At 41.4% G+C, this 25459-nt stretch overlaps 1 protein-coding gene across 2 annotated transcripts in view; it reads left to right on the top strand.

The window, feature by feature from the left end:
* The window catches only part of LOC119653564, a 277399-nt gene that overhangs the window by 112594 nt on the left and 139346 nt on the right, over positions 1 to 25459 (top strand). For both annotated transcript variants that reach the window (XM_038058277.1, XM_038058278.1), the window contains exon 5: positions 22209 to 23576. In XM_038058277.1, the coding sequence (XP_037914205.1) occupies positions 22209 to 23576 (1368 nt within the window). The remainder of the gene's footprint in view (positions 1 to 22208; positions 23577 to 25459) is intronic.

Below are 25459 nucleotides of genomic sequence, written 5' to 3'. Positions count from 1 at the left end.
ATATGATTCTGTGGGTCCAGTAGCTTTTTCTGACTCAATTCGCGCGAACTGTCGCCGACGGGCAGTAGATTGTTCGGTGAGATACGCTCGATCGTAAAGTCTCTCTATGTCTTTCTCTCGCAAGAACATCAATCGGGATCTGTCCTGCTATCGTGCAGGCTGCTTCATAGGATATTATTCAACATGATCGGAGTGCACTTATGCTATACGCAACTCCAATCATTCTCTTATTTGTGTATTTTTCACTGCATCTGTCCACACTGGGGCTCCTCGAGGGCTCGGTATTGGTCCACTTATATTTGGTAAGATTCTCGCAATCAGTGCTCCGGTATTATATGCCTTAGTTGCTGCACACTCCGCATGTGATTTGAAGTTTACTCTCTGGTCAATCATCACGCCTAAGCATTTGAGCGCAGGAATGTTTTGTGTTCCTACTTTGATCTTCAGAAACGTGCACCTTCTCCGAATATCACTTCCGTCTATTCTGTGAGCAATAGGCAAAATTCTCTAATCAGGACTTAATGTCATAGACTGATTCATTCGCATAAAGCGCGACTTTTTGGAAAAAGCGTGCAACAACCGTCACACTAATGTCGCCCGCGAAACCAATCCGTTATTATATATAACGGAATAATCCACAAGAGGTACCCTCGTGAGGATTGATTAGGAAGTCGGCAACGATATGCACCAGGTACTTTGGCCCATCTAAATGGATTAGGGACTCAAGTACTCCACTCCATCTCGCATCACGTCTTCGCATCGAGTATGACCATGCTTAACATATATCCTCGTCAAGTGCGGCCCTAGCTGTGTTAGCCACCAGGCTAACTTCATCCGTCGTAGATCCCCTCTTTTGAAAACTGAGCCGATTCTCAGAGAGACCGCCTTCCTTTTCGACAATTGGAAGTTGTAGATTATTCGTTCGAATGGTTTGCCAGTATTATTTTGAAGGCATATCGGCCTGTAGGACGAAGGTTCACCCAAAAGGTTTGTTTGGTTTGGGGATTATTATCAGTTTCTTCTTCTTCCATTGTGTAGCAAATGCTCCTTCTTTAGGATATCTGGTAAATGCCTCGGCAACCATGTTTGGCGTTATTTTGATTACTGTCTTACGAGCTTTATTGGGGATACTATCCAAGCCGCTTCATTTCTAACTATTTTTTCTGGAGCTTCTAGTATCTCTTCCTTACTTAACAAGGGTACTTTCGTAGTGTCTATCTCAACAGTGGGAAAGTTCGTCATATTCATATTTTATGGGAAACGATTCGTTACTATTTCGTTCAGCAAATTAGAGTAAAAAATAGGTGTCTGTTCGTCTGTTACATTCAATTTATCCGGAAAAGGCTGAGGCGATTATCAGAAAATTGAATGGGAACATGTGGTCTGTGAATCACTTTATATATAGGAAGTGACGACATTTTATGCTGAGTTTAAGGGGGTGCTCCTCATACATGCGAAAGGGGTGTGCAAAAGTTTTTTTTTACAGAATATGGTCAGGTGGGGTATCAAATGAAAGGATTTGATTAGTAATTTTCGAAACTGATGTTGGGTGAAACATAAGGGAGTGAGAAAAGTGCAACAGGTCTCGCTCCAAGAACATACCCAACCGAAAAATCTGAAAATCACAATGGTGCATCAATACAAAATCTGATAAAACATACCAAAACACCGTTCATTTCAATACCTGCTCAAATAAAGTTAATAATAGCATATTGCCATATTTTAGGAATTTAGCTGAAAACTCCTGTCTGTCCGTCTGTCCATCTGTCTGTCACACCCGATTTATTCGGAAACGGCTGAACCGATTGTCATGAAATTTGGTTACAGCATGTGGTCTCATGATGTTCAGGTGGGAGAAGGTCTGCAGTAATGTCCCGTTTGTGATGCTTTGCGTCTCTAGATAGCCTGTCTAATATGTTTCTAAATTAATGTGCTGCCATCGATCGTGAAGCTTACAAAGTCTCATACATGTTGCTTCATTACTCGCCGGATAGCTGCAGCTTTTCCTTTTGCGTCTATTTCCCAAACACCGTAGTGGAGGGAGTTATATTTTTGCAAGCGGTGACAATTAATCCTGAGCAGCTTTGTAGCAGATTAAGCTTATCGGAAGGACTTCCATTTGCACAATATAGGTAAAGCTGTCTTTTAGCCTGGGCATCTCGTGATATCTTTACTATACTTACAGTTGCGATGCTTGCAGTGTAAGCCCCGCCTTTCGGCGAATGATTTTCTCTTCATTTTCGTAACAGTTTCGACCTGCTGTGGTTAATTCTTCGCCATGTGCTCCAAGCCGAAGTAGCTAAAAGGCACTTTTATTGATATTAATTCATGTAGTCTGCACACTACCCATCTATTGCGAACTTTTCCCACTGAAGACGCTGCGTGGGTCAATTTCGCAGACGTTGCGATGATCCCTGTCTGTTTTCCATTTTATGTATAATATTTCTTAGGCTATTCACATACAGTCCTCTAAGCTTTTTGTCCAATTTTTTCTTGAAAGCAATGTAAATTTACTCTCTACTAGTGGTCTTGAAGGTCCTTGTAGCTAGTGGTCGACTTATGCAGCTGGTAGCTTGCTCACACAACTATCCCTATTTTTTATTTATATTTCTTTGCAGGCTGTCGTGCATAGATATGAACAGCCATCTTTCTAACTAGAATTACATAATCGCTAAGCTCTTTCAGCATGGGACGAACCCTCTTTTCTTGTTCTTATCTTGTAGATTCGATTTCGTTGTGTATGACGTCCATGCCGCGCATCGCATCATTCGACCAAGTGTGTATGATAGGTAGGTATCAGTGACTGCTTGGAGTAGCCCATGCTATGATCGCTGCGGGAAGAGCAAGGGGAGCAAAGTAGTGTCCAGTAGGCTTCATTTCAAATTTCACGAACAACTAGAGATTTTTTTGAGATCCTCAACCCATGCATGGGATATGTTTGGAAAATTCAAAAGTGGGACTTGTCTGACCTCCAGGAAAAATAGTGATCATAGTGATGAAATTTGATATCATATCCACTTAGTTGGTCCAGAATTGCTGCTCGAATAAACATAGAGATCCAGATATTGGTATTAAGAGAACTGAGCACTGAGTCGAAAAATGGACTGTTGACTAGCATGAAATCATTGACTGGTTGAAGGACGGGGTTGAAAAGATTCACTCAACTAAATGTTATAATTTGGAAAGCTGTTGGCAGGCGAACATGTTTGCGAAGCAACTCTTCTGACTATCCCTCAAAAAGGAGAACATAGAGATGCTGTTTCTTCCAGCTAATCATTACGCACTAAACTGTCACTTCCAAAAAGTTATGCTAAATGTTTTAGTTAACTATCTATAGCTAATTTGAGGATGATGCAAAAATTGGCCAGGAGTAGTGTAACTAACTAACTATCACTCCTTTTTAGACTTAGAAAGGCTCATATTTAATGAGAAACTTGCAGCTTTCGCACTTTCAGAAGACGACTTAAATACGCACCCATTTCGCTTTCATTCCCTTCTATCAGTTTCGCTTCGGACTTTCTTTAATCTAACTACAATTTAGCTTGAGCTGTTTAACATACGCCCAGAACATTATTGGCCCATACCAAAGAGGTTTCACTTCAGGCAAATCAGCAACTGATCAGATTTTTTCTCTGCGCCAAGCGATGGAAAAACTGTTGGAATATGGACATCAGTTACACCATCTCTTCATCGACTTTAAAGCCGCCTATGATAGCATAGCCAGGGTAAAACTGTACACAGCTATGAGAGAATTCGGTATCCCGACGAAAGTATTATAATAAGACTGACTAGGCTGACCGTGACCAATGTGCGAAGCCAGATAAAAGCAGCTGGATCACTCTCAAGGCCATCCGACATCAATAACGGTCTACGACAAGGGGATGCCCTATCATGCATCCTCTTTAACCTGGCCCTTGAGAAATTGATCCGTGATGCTGAAGTAAATGCAAGAGGTACGATTCTCTTTAAGTCCGCCCAACTACTGGCCTATGCTGACGACATCGACATCATCGGAAGGACCACCCCGTACAAACTGTCATCATCTAGATCGAGCAGGTGCCGCGAGATCTTGGGCTGCACATCAATGAAGGCAAGACGAAATATATGGTGACAACGTCAGCACCAAAAACCAAGCAACCAACAACATCAAACCGCACTGGTCAAATGGGAAGAATAAAGATAGGAGACTAGAATTTTGAGACCGTTAATAACTTCTCCTATCTGAGGTCGAAAATCACAACCGATAACAGCTATGACGATGAAATTCGCGCACGGTTGTTATCAGCCAACAGAGCCTATTTCAGCTTACAAAGACTGTTCCGCTCGAAACGTCTCATCATAGGGTCAAAGCTTTTACTCTACAAGACAATGATCTTGCCAGCTCTCATGTATTCCTCGGAAACTTGGGTTCTTAGCAAGAAAAATTGCGAACTCTTGGCCGCGTTCAAGAGAAGAATCCTCCGAAGAATTTTTGGCCCCCTACATGAGGATGGACGATTCCGTAGCCTACATAACGACGAAATCTATGAGCGATACCATGACTGTCAAGTTGTGGATAAAATCCGGCTTAATAGGTTACGGTGGGCGGGTCACTTAATCCGTATGGATGAGGATGATCCCGCCCGGAAAATCTATAAGGGCAATATCTATTGTAGAAAAAGAAGACGAGGCAGACCCTGCCTGAGATTGAGCGGTGGCGTAGGTCAGGCAGCTTTTAGGGATATCGAATTGGTGGACTACTGCACCTACGATTCTAATATTGGAAAAATAGTTATTTTTCTTTATGTTTCGTCGGATATATTTGGAAGAAGCTTCCCTGGGACACTCTGCGATTTTAACGTTGATCATGATGGAACCCATCGAAAGCTCTTTTAACGTTTCTTCGATGTCCACAAACTTGAAAATATTTGGTTTGGGTCTTACCGTAGCTATATTGTAGGATGCCCTTATAGTTCGAGCCTGATCTTTGATTAAGTGGTTATTGTTCTGATTAACGAATTCCATGAATGATACGATGAGGGTGCCCTGCTTAGTGTATTCTATCAGTTTGGTTCAGTTAAGGTTTGCTTTTCATCATTTTCTGGAGGTATTCGAGATAGTAGCGAACTTCGATACAAAAGATTTTCCAAGTTCAAGTCAACCTTCGGTTCCTAACTGGATCGGCTTGTAATTATGTCTTCTGCAGGGGCTAAGTTGCTCACCACTACAGGATTGCTCCTCACACTTTTTCCTATAGGTCCGAGTATCATCCCCTTCGGTAACTTTTCTGGTAAGTTTTATGTGTTGGGATCTTTTCTGATGAAGAGTTGCTATTTCTTATTTGAGCGGTTTGTCCTTCGTTCTTTCTTGTCGGCTACTAAAGTTTGGCCGGGGGGTTACCTCGGGGAGCTGGGAATAAGTTTTAGTAGCAGAATAAATTGTTTCTTTTTGAGGGATGTGTCCTCTGTTTTATGTCATATGCAGTATCGGCTGCACAAGTCGCCAGAGGCACATACTAATTTTCCCCTTGTACATGTGTGTCTGCCTATCCCATTTGGCTTGGAAACATTTGCTCGTGTTGACACCAAATTTTTGGAAATGTTAGAACAGTGAAGGGCCACGCATGTATTGAGCAAACATTCTATTTTGAGTTTAAGGAGGGGGTAGGTCATATACATGCAAGAAATCGATGATTCAATGGCCAATTTAGAGTTAGGCCTGGAAGTGTGTTAGAATATTCTATTTCAAGACCGAAGCGACACAATAGAAGGAAAATTTGATCAGCGTTGCGTTTATCCGGGATTATTACCCTGACTAGACGTAGGTACATAATCATTCACAGTTGAATAATATTCCACCATCCAATTACGATACAAATCCCTATGCTACCAGACCGTTACGATAGTCTAGTACTCTAGCACTCATCCGGACATTGCCAAAATTAATGATTTATATGGGTATCGACATTTTCAAAATCATTACTCGTCATATATAGCCATGTAGGGTTTTAAATGAAAGGTCCTGATTAGTTACTCCCGACGTATGTCTTAATTTGGATATTTTTAGTGAAGGGAGAATGATGTGGTGGTGTCTAAGATGCACAACAAAATGCATAAGAGAAGATTGATTAATGGAAAGTTTGATAAAAATCCTACTATTATCAGCAAAACTATAATAGGTCAAAGTTGTCGTATGTATTTGCTGTACATTAAGCCATAAGACGTTAGCATTGAATCAAGGTGAAAGGCAAAAATTAAGGGCCTAACATACAGTACCAAAGACACATACAAGCAAATATGACGAGAGTATTAATAATTGGGCGATCAGCCCCACCCCAGCAACATCATTTTTTTAAGCAATTATAAAATTTTTAATTACCTTCACTCATGATGCTACATTGCATTAGCAATTAATATAGGATCTCTAATTGCCAAGCTATGGCGTGGTTAAGTGTTTAGGAAATGGTTAGTTCTTAGGTGGGGTACACGAGGAATTTATATACTAGACGATCTTAGCATACCATAAGTATTTCCTATTGTACTTTGTCGAGGCAGGTATTGACCTTTCGTCTTAAATAAGGTTGCTTATTTCTAAGTTTGAGAGCACCAAGCACCGAAAGGACTCTGTTCGAATTTCACTGATGGCAAAGGGATTAGGGATGATTGGACATCATTTGACTCAGCTGCGAATGAGTATCGGAGTCAAATCAAAATAACATTTAATGCTTTCTAGCATGTCACCATAGTAGAAATTAAGGCCTAGATGAAGTTGGGCTACTGCGATCCATCAAAAATAAAATGCTTATCTCAATTACTGAATTCGTTCAGTAACATGAGTAACCCGTCAAATGGGATTTTCATGTCCTCATCATTCAGTTTTATGAAATGTCAACTGTCAAATAACGACATTAGTCCATCAGTCGATTATCTAGTGGCGACATCTGATGTAAGAATGCGTCTCTTACTGAAAATTACTGGCGGTTATATTGAAAACGATCAAACCAAAAAAAGATAAAAGGAGCAATCAATACAAATAACTACCACAAACATGTCTCCCCCGTCTCATCTAGCCGACCATGTGCATATGTAGCCAATAATCCAGTCGTCAGTTAAGTATTTAATGAATAAATTTTCAATTGATTTAATAATCCCGTCACGTAATGTCTACTTGAAATGATTTTCAAATTAGTTGATATCATGTTGGGGTGTTAAATGCGCACCGCACATGTGGGATAGGTCTATTTTCGTGTGTGCTAAACGACACATGGAATGAGAAAAAAACTCAAAAGTTTTTATATTTGTATCTTCTGACATGGTGTCCGCATCTGATCCGAAATGGAAAGGAAAAGTTTAGTTAAGGTTGAAATGCGCGACAATAGTACATCATATAAGTCTTTCTGATGTCTATATCGAGAAGACGAAGGCTGCATATCTGCGGATTGATTAAGTGACGGCAAGATACTGACTATGTGCGGAGATTTCGATACCTAATGCATTTCCGTTAAGAGAGGTTTAGTGAAATTGTAAATGAAGCTGGGATGTGACTAGAATAATTAGTTGATTGCCAGCTCGTGTTGGTTGAAACTGAAATGAGTTGTTGATTGCAATTTTCATTAAGAAGAGGAGCTGGCAGCGGTTTTGGGATTGCTTACTAGAAGTTTGTGCAGCAAATGTCAGTGAGTCACATCCTCGCTGGTATTCATATAGTTGTTTTACAGTGGTTGATCCTTGTAAAATGTTAATAAACATCTTGTAGGCGGTTGGCATTTCATCAATATGATTGATTGATTAGACGTCTGAAAGGCGGCGTGGGTGCTTTGAGCTGATGGGTGCTATGCGTTCAGGATATTCTCCTTGAAATATTCCTCGGTTAATGTCCGCCTTTGACTCTTCAAATGCCGCTTACTGTTATCATCATTGAAAGCTCAGTACGAGGCGATCTTGGGGGATGATATTTTCAAAGTCGATGACTTTTCAAATTTTCTGCCCCTTAATGTGAAAAGTAAAACCTTTTTGGTCAACAATCATCCACCAGCAGAATATAATTAAAGCTGTCTTATTTAGTTTGCATTTAATGGCCTCTACAACTACAGTACTGTACATCATTTCAACAAATTTCTTTATAGCGAAAGTTAATGACTTTATAGCCACAGATTGTCAGAGGCTAAAGGGTTCATGTTTTAGGGACTGTTTGAATGAAAGTAAAGCTGCATATGCAGGTAGTTGCAATTGATTTACATTTCTAGGCTCACATTTTTGGTTATTTGGACGATTTCCTGGCATATATAGTGCGATGACGAGCTCCCTCTTTTTTGCTGCATCCTTTTTACTTGAAATTTCGATTACAATCAACGAGTCGAAGGTAGGACTAAATGAAGGGGACTTTCACATTATCTGGGGACATATCACTTTGACACTTTCAACCGGAATATCCGTTTGCAGAATAGGGAGTTGGGACTGACAGGACTACTATCGTAAGTTATAAGGTACTCTACAATAGACTAAGTAGGAGTAGACCTTGACAACCAAGCAGAAATAGGGGCGACTTTTCATCATTGAGGTCCACTTCCACCCCAAATACAGCTCTGACGAAACACCCGTGAGCATAACTTTGCTTATCCTTTTGCTCGCCAGTTCAGTGAACTCGTTCGGAATCTTTGGTGTTAAGTCTTCTCTTATACGATTTACAAAAAATGCATTGCAGATTTAATACAATGTCAGAATTACACACAAAAAGAGCAGCTTAATGACACATGCTTATTAGAAATGGGCCCCACGTTGGGCGCCACTTTATTAAACGGTTTATTGTTTGGCTATTTGCTTGTTTGCCTGCCTTTTTCTGTACGTGGAATTTTTAGTTACTAAATTCACAAGGTGGTCAAAAGGAAGAGCGATGTTTACCGGCTATACGTATTAGAAAGGCTGACTGAAGGCAGAAAGAACAGATATAATGAAATAAATCGTTATGTAAAGAATCAATGCAGGCGGAAGCAACAAAAATGCAATAACGACAGGTTTTTTTTGTGCAATATAAAATATTATTGCAGATAGATATATTTTTGAAACTGATCTGTCTAATTAATGTGGGTAGAGAGTGCCAGGTTCGAATCTAAAACGAGCTGATCTATAGCTGCAGACTGCAATAAGGAGATGATCTTATTCACATAGTCTTCGATCTTTTTTAGGTTACTATTTTCTGTGAAGATTGTAATTCAGAAAAAAAAAAACGTTCCCTGCCAAGGAGGTCGAGATCACAATGACCTACTGTCCTCAAGAAAACAAATTTTCTCAGGCACAAGTAATAGCAAACCCGAGATACAAAGGTGAATCATGAAAGTAGACAAAACCTTCAAATCTGCCCTGACAATTTTGAAATTGAAGTTCACAGAAATAATAAAATGCGCATTTGCCAAATACTATTACAACAGATGCAACTAATGGTTTTGAAACATGGAATGCTGGTCAACAGAGTTACCTCGGCCCCACTCCTTTCCTTGTTCTTGAGAAACTACCTCAAATTGCTACATCGCAGGACGAACTTTGTTAGTTATCCAGAACTCGCTTAACTTTTCTCTCGCGCAATCGAGCGCTCGTACCCATGCCTTTCTAGCCTTTTTCGATTTTTACATTGTGGCAATATCCGAAATAGCTTCCTATTATACTGTTAATGTCAGTCAAGTTTCCCCGCTACACAGGCATTTCTGCAATTATATAACTATATTTTTTGGTGCTTCCGTTCTACCTGTTGTCACCTCTAGGACCTTCCTTTGAACTGAAGATTTGTAGCAATGAAAGCAGATGTGCTTTGGATCTTTCCTTGCTGGTATCAGTGGTATACTCCAGGCTTTACGAAAAATTAGGTAGCTAATCTCCCTGTGCAGCCTCCGTGTCCAAATGTTGACGTTGGGGACGGATTATCGACTCATCCCCATTATTGTCTCCATCGAAATACTTAGTGATTTTCTCCTTTCGATGCTCTTTATATGCCGGTCAGGAAAACTGAGCCTTCCATTAAAAATACGAACAGAATGTTAACTGACATCGTTCTAGTAATGTCATTCACCGTTTCACTCGAGATGATCCAAAGCGTTTCTTCTGTAATTCGCGTTCATCCTTTGGATACTGCAGATAAAAGGCATATGGATCTGTATGGCGATAGTTAAGAAGGAAGTTAGAAAGCCTTAAGAGGCAACATTACTTTCTGCCCTGTACTGTATCCGGATAGCTGATTGGTTAGAGTACAAGGCTGTCGTACTGGAGGTTACAGTGCAAATCTCCCTGAATTCGTTGAATTCGGATACCAGTCGACTCAATTGTGAATGAGTACCTGAGGCAGGGTAATAATCTCGGGCAAGCGCAATGCTGACCACATTGCCTTCTACAGTGTACTGTAGTGCACCATTAACGTCAAGGCCCTGATCCAATATGGATCCAACGATTGTTATTATTACCTGCGCTTGCGACGGAACAATCTCTGGACAATCTTCGCAAGGAGGTCGGAGTGTATTCACGGATATGGACGAACTCTATAGACACTTCGCAGCGGGATTATATTCGCCCCTGTCTAGAGTGTCTGGAGCTATTTTTCTTGCTTCGCTACTTTTAGGTCCGCACGCAAGCGGCACGATGACCCGCTGGCTAAAGTTTCAACAATTTATAATTCCATGAACAAGTTGATCTAATACTGGGGAACGTGTATTGGTTCGACATTGACGGGTCACGATCAACTCCATTATATGAAAGGATCTATGAAAGAATTTGCCTGCTATGCTATTTTGACCCAGGTAAATCTTTATGGATGTTTGCTTCTCCATTGCTTTCACAAATCACTCTAACGTCTTTCTCATTTTTGGTTATTCATGCCCCCTACCTTTGGCTATTTTAAACGACTATGGTTTCATCCAGGGCAGATGCAACTCATTGATAGCTTCTATGTCCTGGGAGCAGCGTGAATGAAGTTTGCTCGCTAATGATATTTTGCAAATTTAACACAAAATTTGGTCTAAGCCCTGGATCTGCTTCGGTTTCACTGCTCCCAGGGTAGAGGCAGAGGCAGCGTCGGATGGGTTGCATCTGCCGTGGACGAAACTCTAGTCGTCTGAAATTTTCAAACGTTCGGTTGTAAGCCAAAAAGAAGAGTCCGTCGACTAAAAAGGTGGGCGAGAGTTTTTCTACAATTGATCCGGTCCGCCATCAGTGGATGGTGAACTCAGAGCTCTATCAATTCTTATTCGCTTATTTTCCAGATCTGATTTTCTGATTTTTCTGATGTTGTATTCCCTCTCATTCCAAGAAAAAATGCACGCGACTGTAAACTAAGGAAAATTAGACCAACAAACAAACTGGGTCTTATTCACTTTCCCTTCGTCAACCAATACAATTTAATTGTTTAAAATGCACGGATGCCAACATGCTTGTGCATCCCTTACTAAACCTCTCAATTTTGTGGCCTACAGATTCAACAACAACTTACTAGCAGTTACTTTTTATCTTCACTTTTTTGAACCTGCAGCTTGTTTAATTTCCTTGGGAGCATAGCAACTATAGCCCTATATGTCGCCTATTTTCGTCCACACAAACCTGAGCTGCCTTATACATTCTTGTACCGATGCACCACTGCACCCCTTAAATCGGTCACCTGTGCATATTATCAAGGTTTCTGGGGTGCTGACTTACTACTGTACTTTCCGTTTTCGAGTCCTAGATGGCCTGCGACGGTAAATCCCGGATAATTCGACAATAGTTGAGGTAGGTTTGAGTCCTCCTTATTATCCCATCGTAGCCAACGTCATGCTAGAACGCTTGCAGCTTCCGGAGGTGCGCTTGTTCTGCAGGTGTTCATTATCGTCACACTTATGCTTAGGTATGCTTAGGGCTTTTATTAAATTTTTTGGCAGTGTTATCGTTTTTGACGCATCTTCTGTATTGGGCTGACCCATCAATGGTACTTATGCATGCCTTCGCATGGGATACTTTAAGCACCTTTTCAAACAGATCAGCATTCTAAGGTGACAGGTAAGCCATCCTACGGAGGCTGACATAGATTTCCCGATAGTTCCTTAAGTTCCCCCTTTCCCTAAGGGCATTGCATAGTTCTGCCATAGATGGGATCCCCCCCTAGGTCCTTCCATTTGATATGGAACCCACGCTTTTGAGCAAATAATGCAGCTTTCTTTTCAGGGAATTTATTTACTGCGGAAGTTTTTAGCTTTGCTTCTGTTCACCCCTTAAAAGTCTCAATTTCGATTTCTCAAGGTTATGCCGGCTTTTTCGTTGGAGGTACTTCAGATTGGTTTAGTTTTCATCATTCAGAATACCCATAATACTCCTGCGGGGCCTCTGACTTTTCGACAGGATAAACTTTGCAGTATATTTATTTGACTCTGACAGGAACTGCCATACGGAAGCTTGTTTCCAGTTTTTGACAGCAGTATTAGCTAAAGCTGCTCACACTACAATTCTGGTCCGGGCATCTGAAATTTCGTTTCTCTCTACACCACAATGACCAGATACCTAGATTCGGTAGAACGAATTGAATCTAGAAATCGAGCTCAAAAGGTTTCTACATTGTTGGACGATTTTTGTGGTGATCAAAGCACTGCTCAACGCCCTCAGTGCTGCTTGACTCTTGCTGCAGATTGCGATGCGCTTACCACTTCAACCTGAAAGACTGTTGCATATTGTCCCAAAGCAAAAGATCACTTCTTGGTTTTATTAGAAAGACAGACTACTGCTCCCTGTTCTGCTTTTGAGCCATCGGTGTAGAAGATCTCGGTATAACCCAGTTTTCACTACGATTGAATACAACTTCATATTTTTTTCCAAACAGATGTATGGGAATCTAACAATCAGAAAACTTTGCGAAAACTGGATTTTGAGATAATTCCATCGTAGTTTTATTTGGATTTACTGAAAGTCTGCACACCGTTCCGAGATTCCGCCCAACAACTACTACAGCCACGTCATCCGCATAAGCTTGAGGATGTGCTGGCAGATCCATGTTGGTAAGCGTGTTAGTTTTCATTTAGTGGATCTAACCCATGTGACACTCAACAAGTCTCTCCAGACATTTAAGTTAGAATGATGTCAAGTTGATTTGTCTGAAGTTCTTTGACTTTGAATAGGCATCTTATCCAGGCTGGTATAGAGATCACCTTAATCTTCTACCAAGAAGTAGGCACATAATTCTTATTTGGAATTGAGGGAGTCCTGAATCCGCGATCCATTTGATGGCGGACTGGACTGATTGTAGAGAAACTGTCTCTCACTTTTCTGGTCCATGGGCTTCTCGTTTTGAGTTTTCATCCAAAGTAAACAAATTTTTGTAGACAACTACGGTTTTCGTCCTCCAAAGCAAGATATCCTCCAAGAATATGTCTTAGAAGTTGCCCTAAGTTCTCTATATACTCCTTTGGTATCACTGGATAGATGCCATCCATGCCTGCTACTTTTAAGTGTTCAAAGGACAGTATAGCTGTTCTTACTTTTTCATTGAAACCTCTAATCCTTTTCCTCGGACCTCTATCATCTGCTCTGCTAGATGGTGTATCTTACGTAAGACTACTGCCTATCGGGGTTTTGTCTTACTTTTCCGATTGGGCGCCCAATCTTTTTATTTCATAGAGACTTTTTGGATGTTCTCCTTCATTTACTCGTATATATCCGTTGGTCTGTATATCGGCACTGGTAGTTATCACGTTATTTTGGGGAATGTCGTCTCGGGCCTTTCCTTCGGTTCTTTTCCGCTCTGCCACGATTTGCTGCACAATACTGTGGTGGCTCCCGCCAACTGCTTGGTGACCGTTATACTTGCCTTGATTAATTTAGGGTGCTAAGTAAAACTCCAAACAGACTCTCTACTAATTAGCCATATTCTGCACCAGGATGACTTTGTTCTCTGCTTTTCCATATTTCTGAGTATTTCCATGTCTCACCACCTTGGATATTGAAAATCAATGAATTTCTCCTGCATGGCCTCAGTTCACGGGTATGAAAAGCATTTTTCAACTGCATTGTTCTCTAAGCGGCTTGGGAGTGAGCTACGCGAAACCGTCGAGTAGGAGGGTTTATTCAGAAACTGGAGCACCTATTGGTATGAACATGCCTAACTATAGGGGAGTGGAAAGGGGTGATTCCCCCTGCGCAAATTTTTTTTTGGGTTGGAGTATAAATTTGCATGTAATAAAGGGCTATTAGGGAGTCCGTGTAATTTTTACTGCAGATTCGTATAACTTTCACTCTGGGCCTAATTTTTCTTAAATCCACATTTCCTGCACTTTCTCGACCTATTATGCTCACTAGTACATACTGCTGCAAAGTAACCGAAGTCGATGCATCTGAAATATCTCTTGAGGGATATTTGATCCTTAAGTCGGTACATGACCCAGCCTATTTTTACCTTGCCCACGGTAATGAGTTTAATCCTTGATTCAACCGGCAAGTTAATGATAGCGGTCTGTGTACGTCCATACTCCGTCTTCATTCTCTTTATTGCGCTTTCTTCTATTGCACTAAGGTTGACTTGTTCCCTTAGAGCAGCATAGATATCCTCGCGTTATGTAACTTCGTCTAGTTGTTTAACTTCAGCTTGCTCACCTAGTACCTTCTCCACTTAACCGCTGTCTTCTCACTGGATCTGTTTAGCTGCAGCATTAGATCCCCTTCACCGTACGCCTGATACGACTCACACTGTTTCCCAGGTCTGTCAATTCTAGATCGGCTTTTACTTTCCGAAAGATATTGGCGTAAGACATATCTCCTTTCTTGAAAATAATGATTATTTCCGGACGAATCTTCTTTTTTTTCCTTCTGCCGTTTTTTGCCGCCCACCTTTGTCCATTGTTCGGGTTTACGAGCCGTCGACTCTCCTTTCCGTCAAATTTGAGGACGTAGTCTTCCTGATGCGTGCATGCCCATAATGCATGCACCGAGCGTTCCCTTATCCGCACAAAGAGACGCGGTCGATGGGAGATTTGGAACCCCCACACAGGATAATGGAAACCTTAGCTTTGCGTCTGGGTGCTTTTAATACAGAAATTAAAACTGCAACTCGATTGCATTTAGTCATGGAATAATATAAGTGGATTATAATTACGAGGAGTCACATGATGTTTGAGACTTACCCACAATAATCCGTCGTATTAGAGTTAATTATATCCAGCACGATTCATCGAGATTGTAGTTCGGCCAATCCACTTGATATATGATTGTTAAAGTGGTGATAATAAGTAACACCTAGTTTAGAATGCTTGACTGTAGAAAAGTCAGCCCAAATCTTGAGATATTACTTAAATTTTAGCATGCTTCCAACGTGACAATCCTCCTCCAGGTGACCAAGTCAATAGTTATGATTTTCATGCCAGTGAATTAGAAGATCCTCGCACGGTGCAGGAGTGAAATTGAATCCCGCTGAGAAACAGCAATCTTGGAAATTCAGAGGTGGAGTAGAGTAGCTACAGGGAGGATTAGTAGCATCTGTCAGGCCATGTAGTTGCTTGACGTCTTTCTGTCTCACTGACTGAGGAATTGGCTGCATCAACCACTCTCAGGACTTAAGGAAAATAAGGCTTTTCCTGTCATCCTGGAGCACCACGTCGATAATACCATTATACTAATCGATGGCCTAGTAATTCAATATTCATGATTGAAACGTGTTAGAGTAGTTTATTTCGGGTTCAGGAGATCAACGTAAATAGCATAGCTTTCACTTGAGACCGACCTTCATAGGTGGAATACCCATCCAGCCTATCATTAAGATTTGAATCCCGACCTTTTCGATCGAACGCTTAGTGGCTCTACTGCAATAGAACTCTGGATATTTCACTTCAAAATAGGGCATCAGCTATCTGCAGCTAGTTATCACTCCTAGGTTTTTTCCAAAGGCTATTGTCTGGATCCATGTAGAAGTTGTGGTTACACAAGGCTTGTTGGAAAAAAATAGTGAACTTAGTGATAAAGTGTATCTGTAAGGATATGTGATAGTTTCTGGACAATGTTGGTTAATTGATCTGAACAAATAGCTGCAGATTTATAGCAAATCATATTTGACGTCATAAAGGGAAGTTAAAAAATGTACTAGCCTTAACTCAGAATATATGAGAGCGAAAAGCTAAAGCCTTAAATAAATCGGGATTGAAATAGCCAAATTTAAAGCGGCATTGCAGGAAACTGCAGAGACCTGATGAAAACAAGGTTTTCTTACGGGATGGGAAGAGGGCTTTAATGGTTGATGGTCTCTAACAATGCTACCATTTGGTGTAAGAGAGTCTTTGTAAGATTTTCCTCCTCATTCGAAAAAAAAAAGAAAAAAGGACAGGCGACAGTGAATTAATTTTAATAAATTTTGATTCGAACAAACCGTATCAATGAGAATAGCCCGTGCTATGTACAAAAACCTGAATCCTACCAAGACCATCAATTCTACTTCTTGCTTCTTATGATTATGATCTCTAAATTAAGTCGACATTTCATTTTCCTTGTTATACAAACCAGTAACAACTAAATCCCTTCAGTTCCGAACCTTCAACCATCCTCTATTCAACCTAGTCTACCTTTCAAGTTCCCTAATTCCTACTTTGAAAATCATCTGATTACGATCGTAAATACTCTGATCTTCCGGCATTGATATTGCTGATGACGACTTTACCAGCAGATTCCAAGCTCCAAACCTCATTACCCAGAACCGTGGGGGCATTCTGATTACTTTTCAAAAAAAAAAAAATCCTACACAGATCGTATTCTCTTCTCTACGGAAAATGATTGATTATTGGGCTACATTTAAGCCTGTAATGATTCATTACAGCTTGAATGACGCTGATCTCATATGAGAAAGTTCAGTTGATTTGGGGGCGGTGTAATGATCGTTAAAACGAAACGTTTGTAGAAATGCCTGCGACTGGGAGTAGAAAATATGATGGCAGTGAATAGGCTTAGCTAGAAATCGAAAGTCTGTAATATCAATTTGAAGAGCGAGTTAGTGAAATAGCGTTTACTAGTACTTAATCTCATTTTAAGTACTTTCGAAGATTGGAATTTGGAGCGATCAGTGTAACTTACTGTATCCAAATCTGTTTAATTTTTTGCTTGGTATTTGGAACAATACTTGACTGACATTTCGCTGCTTTGTCTGAATGAAAAATTAAACATTTTAGATATTGAAAATTTGAAACTTGAAACCTAGCTCTCTCTACTCTCTAAATTAAATATTTGAAACACATAATTAGATATATATGACCAGAATATAGGCTTCGATAACGAAAATTTGATTAATTCTGGGGTTTTGGTCTGTGCCCACCAATCATCATTTCAAAAATATTGTTAATTATCTTCGAGTATATTATTTCTAGAAGACAACAGGGAAACAAAACCTAATTAAAATCGGTTCAATATTCGTCTGTCTGTTTGTTTTTTTTAAGGATGTGGAAATCTTCAAAAGACTCTGGCCTGGGCATGCAAGAGTGTGGGATTTTTACCCACTAAAACCACCTCCGACTCCCTAACTCAGCATCCTCGAGATGCTTTGCGACCACAACCAGTATAACCCACCATCGTGGCCTCCTTCAGAACCGGAAGGTTAAGTACATCATTATACATGATGTTCCACACTAGTGGGCCCAGTACAGAGCTCTGTGGGACACCCGCAGAGAAAGTGTACTCCTTGGGTCCATCATTGGTATTATACCAGAGTGTCCGCTCTTGCAAGTAGCTATCGATAATAGCGGCGAGGTAGGTGAAAAAACCAATCGTCGCCTGAGACTTTCGTATAAGGTTGGCCGAGTTGGATGCATTCCTCACATCCAGCGTCATCACCACACAATATTTGCTTCTGCCTGTTTGTCTGTCACACGCACTTTTCTCAGAAACCGGTGTACCGATTGACACGAAATTTGGTGAGAAGGTGGAAACTGTGAACGCCCAGACATGCAACGAGTGATATCCTTCTACGTTGAGATTAAGGAGGGTCCCCATGCATGCAAAAGGGGGGGATAACATTTTTTTCACCGAATATAGTCATGTTGAGTATCAAATAAAAGGTCTCGATTAGTAGTTTTTGATGCCGGTCTTAGCTTTGACATTTGTTAGAAATGGGGGGAGCGGCAGGGGTGGAAAGTGACGATTTCTTTAACGGATCCATTCTCCATTCTCTCCCAACCGAAAAATCCGTGAAAGGTCATGAACCTGCCTCTATATGGTGTCCAGGCCTCTAAATACTCTCTATATCGATATCGCACTGGTCAAACGGAAAGAATAAAGATAGGAGAATACAACTTTGAGACCGTTAACAATTTCTCCTATCTAGAATCGAAAGCCACAACAGCTTCAATGATGAAACCTGCGCACGGTTGTTGGCAGCCGACAGAGCCTATTTCAGCTTACAAAAACTGTTCCACTCGAAACGTCTCACCATAGGGTCAAAGCTCTTACTGTACAAGACTATGATCTTGCCAGTCCTATTCCTCGGAAAGTTGGGTTCTTAGCAAGAAAAATTTCGAGCTCTTGGCGCGTTCGAAAGGAGAATCCTCCGAAGAATTTTGGCGCCCTACATGAGAATGGACGATTCCGTAGCCTATATAACGACGAAATCTATGAGCGATACCATGACCGTCAGTTTGTGGATAATCCTGTTGAATAGGTTACGGTGGGCGGGTCACTTAATTCGTATGAATGAGGATGATTCAGCCCGGAAAGTCTGTAAAAGCAATATCTATGGTAAAAAAAGAAGACGAGGCAGATCTGCCTGAGATGGAGCGATGGCGTAGGCCAGGACGCCAGACAGCTTTTAGGGACATCGAATTGGTGGACGTCGCCTAGACCGGATACCGGTTGTTGCGCCGTTGATGATGATGATCGATATCTGCTCAAATTAAGTTAATAAAAGTACATTACAATATTTTTGGGGAAATTGAGTAAAAACCCCCCTTAAGTTTATCCTAGAGTTATAAAAATGTATGTAGTATAGAATATGATATGAACCAAATTATCCCCAAGTTTAATCAAAATCGTACTATTACTAACAAAGCTAAAGTAGCTCAAAGTTGACTTTACTATGTAAACTTACTGCTACTAAATAACAATATGACACTAAAGTGAGTAGTCTGACATACTAAGCAAACAAGCGCATAACCGAGTAGTGAGCATATTCTCTTTTTTTCGACGCTGTGCTTGCGGTTATTATCGCTTCTCTACAAGGTTTTCAGCCTACAGGAATCAGACAGTCACCTATTCAAAAAGGACTCAAATAGTGTAGGACCAAGAGAAACGGTGGGGAAACCAAGGATGACTAGACCGCCAGCTTTGCTCATTAAAGCGCCAAAGGGAAACACTTTTGTGCAAATCCTCAGCGCCATCTGATAAATTATCACCCCCGAAGACAATGGAACAGAAGTGTCCTTCTTGGAAAACGGAAAGTGATGGAGTCCCCGTCGTATTTGGTCCGGAGACAACAAACAAGGGTACGTCCTGTGGTAAGGTCAAGGGACTACTGGGAGAGAAGGCTCTGGTTTGTAGCCCCGAATTTAAATACTAATACGAGATCTTGACTTATTCACAGAGAAGACCGAAGTAGAAGACGCAATTGAGCGCAAATGCCATCAAATTTTACAGGTGCTTAGATTATTGGAATATGTCTGCAACCTTACGGGGATCTGAAAGTCACAAAGCGAAAACTTGCAACGAAAAGTAGGTTCGGGTTCTTTGTAGCTTATGTTAGGTGCCTCTTGAGAGCATTGCACATATTGTGGGCTCTGTGTATGTCCAGTATTTTCCGGCATTGGAACAAGCTAGGACGCGGTTGACGAGTAACATGCACTGGAATGCAATGGCTAAGGAGTTGCTAGCGCAGTTCACCGCTGAAGTAAAAGCTGATCTTGTCGGTGAATAGTACCGGAATAAGGACCCAGATTCATGTTACGTAGACTTATCAGGTATCGTCGCTATTTTCATTTGCGACGGCATGCGTCTTTAGGTTTTTACCAAAGGTGGGAGGAATGATTTTGGGACTATAATAATACTGAATAAGATAATGCCGGAGTTTCAACACAAGCCACATGCTCTGGAGGACGTTGCCTTGGAAAAGGAGGGGCGAATCTTGGTTGACGGTAACTTTAATATCAGGATTCTCAAAATGTCAGCGAGAGCAATGATCGTAGTCTTAGATGCCGGATCCACGCCAATGTTCCAGCGCTCAGTTCGCAAAGGAAAAATTTCCAACGTAACAGATGGGAAGTTCAGGAAGACTTCTCGACAAGCGACCATCAATACATCTCGTTTGAAGTGGTTGACGCTACCTCCTGGTTTAGCGTTCTCTCTGTGTCCAGAACTTTGTAAAGGTGAACATCAGAGGATTTGTCGAAGCTCTTGGAACAGGTAGAGCAGCGTGAAGGACATCTGTCTGGTGTCGCTCCTATATTTCATCATTATGTAGGCTATGTAATCGTCCATCCCATTGTAAGGGGCCGAAAATTCTTCGGAAGAGCGCGGAGAATATCTAATAGAAGGTAGTCACATAATGCCTCTATAATTGTTGCACTGTGTGATACCTTTCCTTTTATGCATGGAACAGATAATGCTTCTTTGCCAGTTATCAAGCATTAACTGGTTGTCCCACAAGCACTTGGTGTAACTGGTCGCCCCCATACTCAACCAGTTCGGCTGTAATTCCATCGGCTCTTGACGATTGATGATTCTTAAGCCTATGGATTGTGCGGTGTGTTTCTTCCATGGTTTGTGTCAGTTCTCCCAGGGTTCCTTTTTCTTTCTGCGAACTCGTTTCTCCGCTCCACGGAGTTCGTGATAAATTTCCGCGCGTGCCCGCGTTCTTTAAGAGGGCAGCAATGCCCTGTGTGCATCATTTTTCATTCGTTTCGACTTTTTTAGCGAGTATTGGCCAAGTATTTTTGTGGTCGTATTAATAGCGTCCTTCAGGCGGTTGTGAAGATCATTTGTTAAAGCTTCATTTCTAGAACCTCTGTTAACTGCGGTTATTGCGGCATATATTTCCCCTTATAGGTGTTATCGAGGGTTTCGTTGTGGATCGGTTCAGTGTCTACGTTATTGTCAGAGAGGTTACTAGGCGGTGCCGTTTTTCGAGTGTGGAGCATCATGCCAACGAGATAATGATCCGAGTCTATATTGGCTCCCCTATATTTTCTGACATCCATCAAGGCTGAAAGGTGGCGGCGTTTGATCAACACTTGGTCAATTTGGGTGAAAGTGTTCGCGCAAACCGGGTCCTTCCATTTTGTATAACACTGCTAATTGAATAGTTCGCAGTCCGTTACCATTGGTATCCTTATGTAAGCTATGGGAGCAACGTATCGCCTGAATACGAGCCCCGTCCCAATTTGGCTGTTAAAATCCCCAAGTGTGGTTTTGATATCATACTTGGGACAGGCTTCAAGGGACGTTCTACTGCCTCGTAAAAGGTATTCTCCTGCGACCCTGGAGGGACATGAGCGTTAATGAGACTTATATTTCGAAATTTGCCTTGCAAGCCCAAAGTGGAACTCTGTGATTTTCTTTTTGGTTTTGAAACCATGGAATGATCAGAAATTTGCGTTCAAACCAAGAGAGGAAGAATTGGAAAATGTGAATCAAACTATTGTTATCCAACAGACAATTTCACTACGCGCTTGGATGACTCAAATCCTCGGTCCTATAAGACAATGTATAAAAGTCGCACATTCAAAATTTCAAAAGAATCACTGAATAAATTATCATACCCACACCTCCACGAAAAATCCCACCAAAGATGCATCAATCTAAGTCTAGACTTACAAATCTGGAAGATAAATGTATGGTCGTAATTAGGACAATCATACGTTTACCCCTTTCGAGGAGTGGTTGCGTCTTTGGATCCATTATTCGGCGTGTGTTATTATGTAAATGTTGGAGTGGAAATCCATATGACTCTTCTGAGGTGACATCGATTGTGATCTGAAGGCAAAGGTAGACTTAATTATCATATTCAGGTTCGGGTTAAGTGCAGACTCATTCAACATTCAATTTGTTAAAGTTGTTGATAGTATCGGCGGAAGGTTAATTTATGATCACTTTGATTATGCTTGATATTCTTGAGTCTTCTTATGAAGGAGTCAAGGTGCGGCTTAATAACTAATAATTCTGGGGAAGAAAAGAATTGATGAAGAATTTTATGGTTTTGGGTGCTATCGAATGCTACTATGTAATTTAATTTTTGAAGTAAATAACTTTTGTATTTTTTTTCGATTTCAGCTCAATCAACAGCTTCAAGCCAAGGGTGGTCCAACAACAACACACGACTTGAGCTTCCTCAAGGAAGCGTCACCAATCTACGTAACCTCGCTTTCGAGCAATCAAACCGGTGCACCAACAATCACAGCCGGGTCAGCATCAAGTGCAACAGGAACTTCTCTCTCAGCCTCTGCATCAGCATCGGCAACGATAGCTGCTAGTATTCTATCTACAGGACCATCTGCAACAACTATCACTACTTCTTCCACTACTTCCACCACATCAGTTGCTTCGTCCAGCAATACCAGCGTCAATACCACTAGTATTGCGAGCGTCCATCAGTCCTGCATCAACCCGCAGTTGAACGCAAGCGTTTCGTCGCTTCCTGCAACGACAGCAGGAAGTGCAGGAGCAGCTGGGAAACCTATTCTCACAGGGACATCTTCAGCGCCTTCCTATTACATCAATAGTAAATCCATTCCAAATCAGTATCACACCACCACTGCCGTGGTATCTACTTCATCACTATCTTCAGCCGTATCCTTAGCGAACAACAGCAACCTAGACGTCAGCAAGTCTGCAGCAACTGTTGATGAGGGCGTCCAGTATAGTCAAAGAGGTAGCAATATAATTCCACCGAACATAGTAACAGTCACTGGCCAGTCGACCACTACCATAACAGGTCTCCCATCCGTGGCAGTTCAGAACCTGCCGGGCGGGGAAGTACCCAAGCTTCATCAACCACAATATCAACAACAATCAAAGGCAGCGGCGCCATCAAACAGTGGCGCACCGAATTTCCTTAGCAGTAATTCTAGTTCGAATTTAATTAGTGGCGGTCACATATGTGCAAATAACATAAATTACAAACCACAACAGTTCCAGCAGCAAAAGGGCATCAGTGGCGGTACCCAAGTGTGTAGTAATTGTAATAGTAGTACAATAGGTGCATCGTCATTGGCGGTACCAGCGTCAACTATTAGTGTGGCTGTTCAGGTGGTAGGCGTCGGCGTAACAACCACCCAACCCCAGGCTCAAACGGCAACAGTTCCATCGTTGGCACCGTCGACAACAACAAATATTAGTGTGAATAATAATGTTAATAATTTAAATTTAAACACGATATCGAGTACGACTAATAACAATTTGGTGAATATTAATAATAATGCCGCTGCAGCTGCAGCCGCCGGCGCAACCGCGAATAATAGTTTGTTAATAAATAATAATTTATGTAATAACAATAATAGCAATAATATTAGTAATTGTGGTGCTGGTAACACTTTAAATAATTTTAGTACGTATAGCAGTAGTGGTGGTAATTTAACTGCAACTACTATAAAAAATAATTGTGATTTACTATTAGCTAATGGTCATCCGCCGATACGTGAGGTAAGTGTGAAATTAAAGATAAGATTTTCTCATGGTTTCTAATCGTTTCCAATTATTTTCAAGATAATTAATTAGTTTGGCTTGAGGTTGAGTTGAAATATTTATTACCTTTAATGGGAAATTCTAGCGAAATAGACTCAAACTTAAGATTGGAATCTATGTATATGGTTCGAACCAACCTCATTAACTTTGAAATCTTTTAAAAGGGGGATGGACGATTGATCGGTTTTAACAAGTGAATATTTCAGTTATAAATACTATATAAAAAATAAAATAAAATTAGAAAGGTTTGGGCAATTGTTAGTATTTTTATAACACATTTTCAAATGGCTCCCAGTTGTAGGTAATGATGATCAATATGAACTTTGCAGCAATTTACGTCGTAGCGCATGGCACAATATTGGAAAGTTTGGTGGAAACCCCACTATAGTAAAGTTGCAGTATTTCGAAAGCATGTTTTTGCTCGAACGAAACCATTCACTATCAACAACGTTCTAAGACAAGGGATGCCCTATTATGCATCCTTGTCAACCTAGAAGTGTAGAAGTAATCCGTTATGCTGATGTGAATGCAGGAGAGGCTATCCTCCATAACTACTATCTACTAGGGACTTCTTTATGGGTGGAGGTGGAAGTCATAAAAAGATGGTGCTCTGCCAGGTTCCAGTAGTGTGTGGAATTCCCACCCACTAAAACCACCTGCACTTTTCCGCCCATATCCTCGAGGGACCACAGTGAAATATTACTTCGCAAGGAGCGTTCTGCTTTACACCAGCACAACTGAGTCATGCGTCCGTCACGCTTTCCGGGGTCGTCCCGGCTCCTGCAGCTTCTCCTGTATCACAGTTACTATTCCATTCCATTTATCGCACTACAGTTTGCCGCGGACCTCAGCTTCTCCTCCACGAAATAATGGGGTTTGATAACTGCGTCAAGGACATCGTTTAACCCCCCACTTTCACTCGCGAATCTCGGACAGTGGAACATAATATTCTCCGGGTCCTCTGGTGTAGCGGCGCATTCGGGACAGTCTGGAGGACTCATCCATTCCGAAACGATGAAGGTTCTTCCTGTATCCACCGCGTTCCGTAAGGAACCACGTTAGATGATAATTTAATTCTCCATATTTGCGCTAGAACCATCTTTCAATACGTGCGATTAGTGTATGGATCCAGCGGCCTTTTTCGAAATTATCCCACCGTTGCTTGCTGCTTCCTAGTGGCTTTTAGGAAGCCAGCAGTCACTTCGACCGAATTCACCCCGGTCCACGGTAGAGATAGTGTGCTTCATTCGCTAAAAGATCGAAGGGAATCATCTCCGCGATGACACATACTGCCTCACCTGATACCGTCCTATATGCACTGTACATCCTCAGCGCGATTGACCGGTCTGCCTTACCCTTCCCTGCCTCATTGTGTTATCCAGTGCGCTCGCCCAGATATGATCACGTATCGCGTGATAGATTTTACCACCCCTGCGATAAGCAGCCAGCGACTACATTTTGGCCCCTCAATATTTGGTGTCCAGGTGTCCCTTGAATCTCAACTTGGAATCGATTATTACCCCCAGGTATCTAATAATAGATTTTGAAACACCTCGTGATTACCAACTCGGCTTTTAGCAATGTTGTTTTTTCTGCCATTGGTAATAAGGACCGCCTACGTCGTATCTATTAACGTACCAAATTTCACCATTTGAAGCCATGCACTTGCGGACGGTTCCACGTCCTGGTGGGGTTTCGCAACTACTACCACTGCCGGTTCGTCTGCAAAATCAATGAATGTTGCCTTTACTAGTGGTTATCTACCCGGCCCCGGATCTAGTCGGACTCCATTCGAAAATTATAGTATACTTATTATCTATAGTATGTCCTTTAAGTCCATA

The sequence above is a fragment of the Hermetia illucens genome, chromosome 4 (genome assembly GCF_905115235.1).
Source record: "Hermetia illucens chromosome 4, iHerIll2.2.curated.20191125, whole genome shotgun sequence".
Taxonomy (NCBI): domain Eukaryota; kingdom Metazoa; phylum Arthropoda; class Insecta; order Diptera; family Stratiomyidae; genus Hermetia; species Hermetia illucens.
This window is presented reverse-complemented; position numbering and strand designations above follow the sequence as displayed.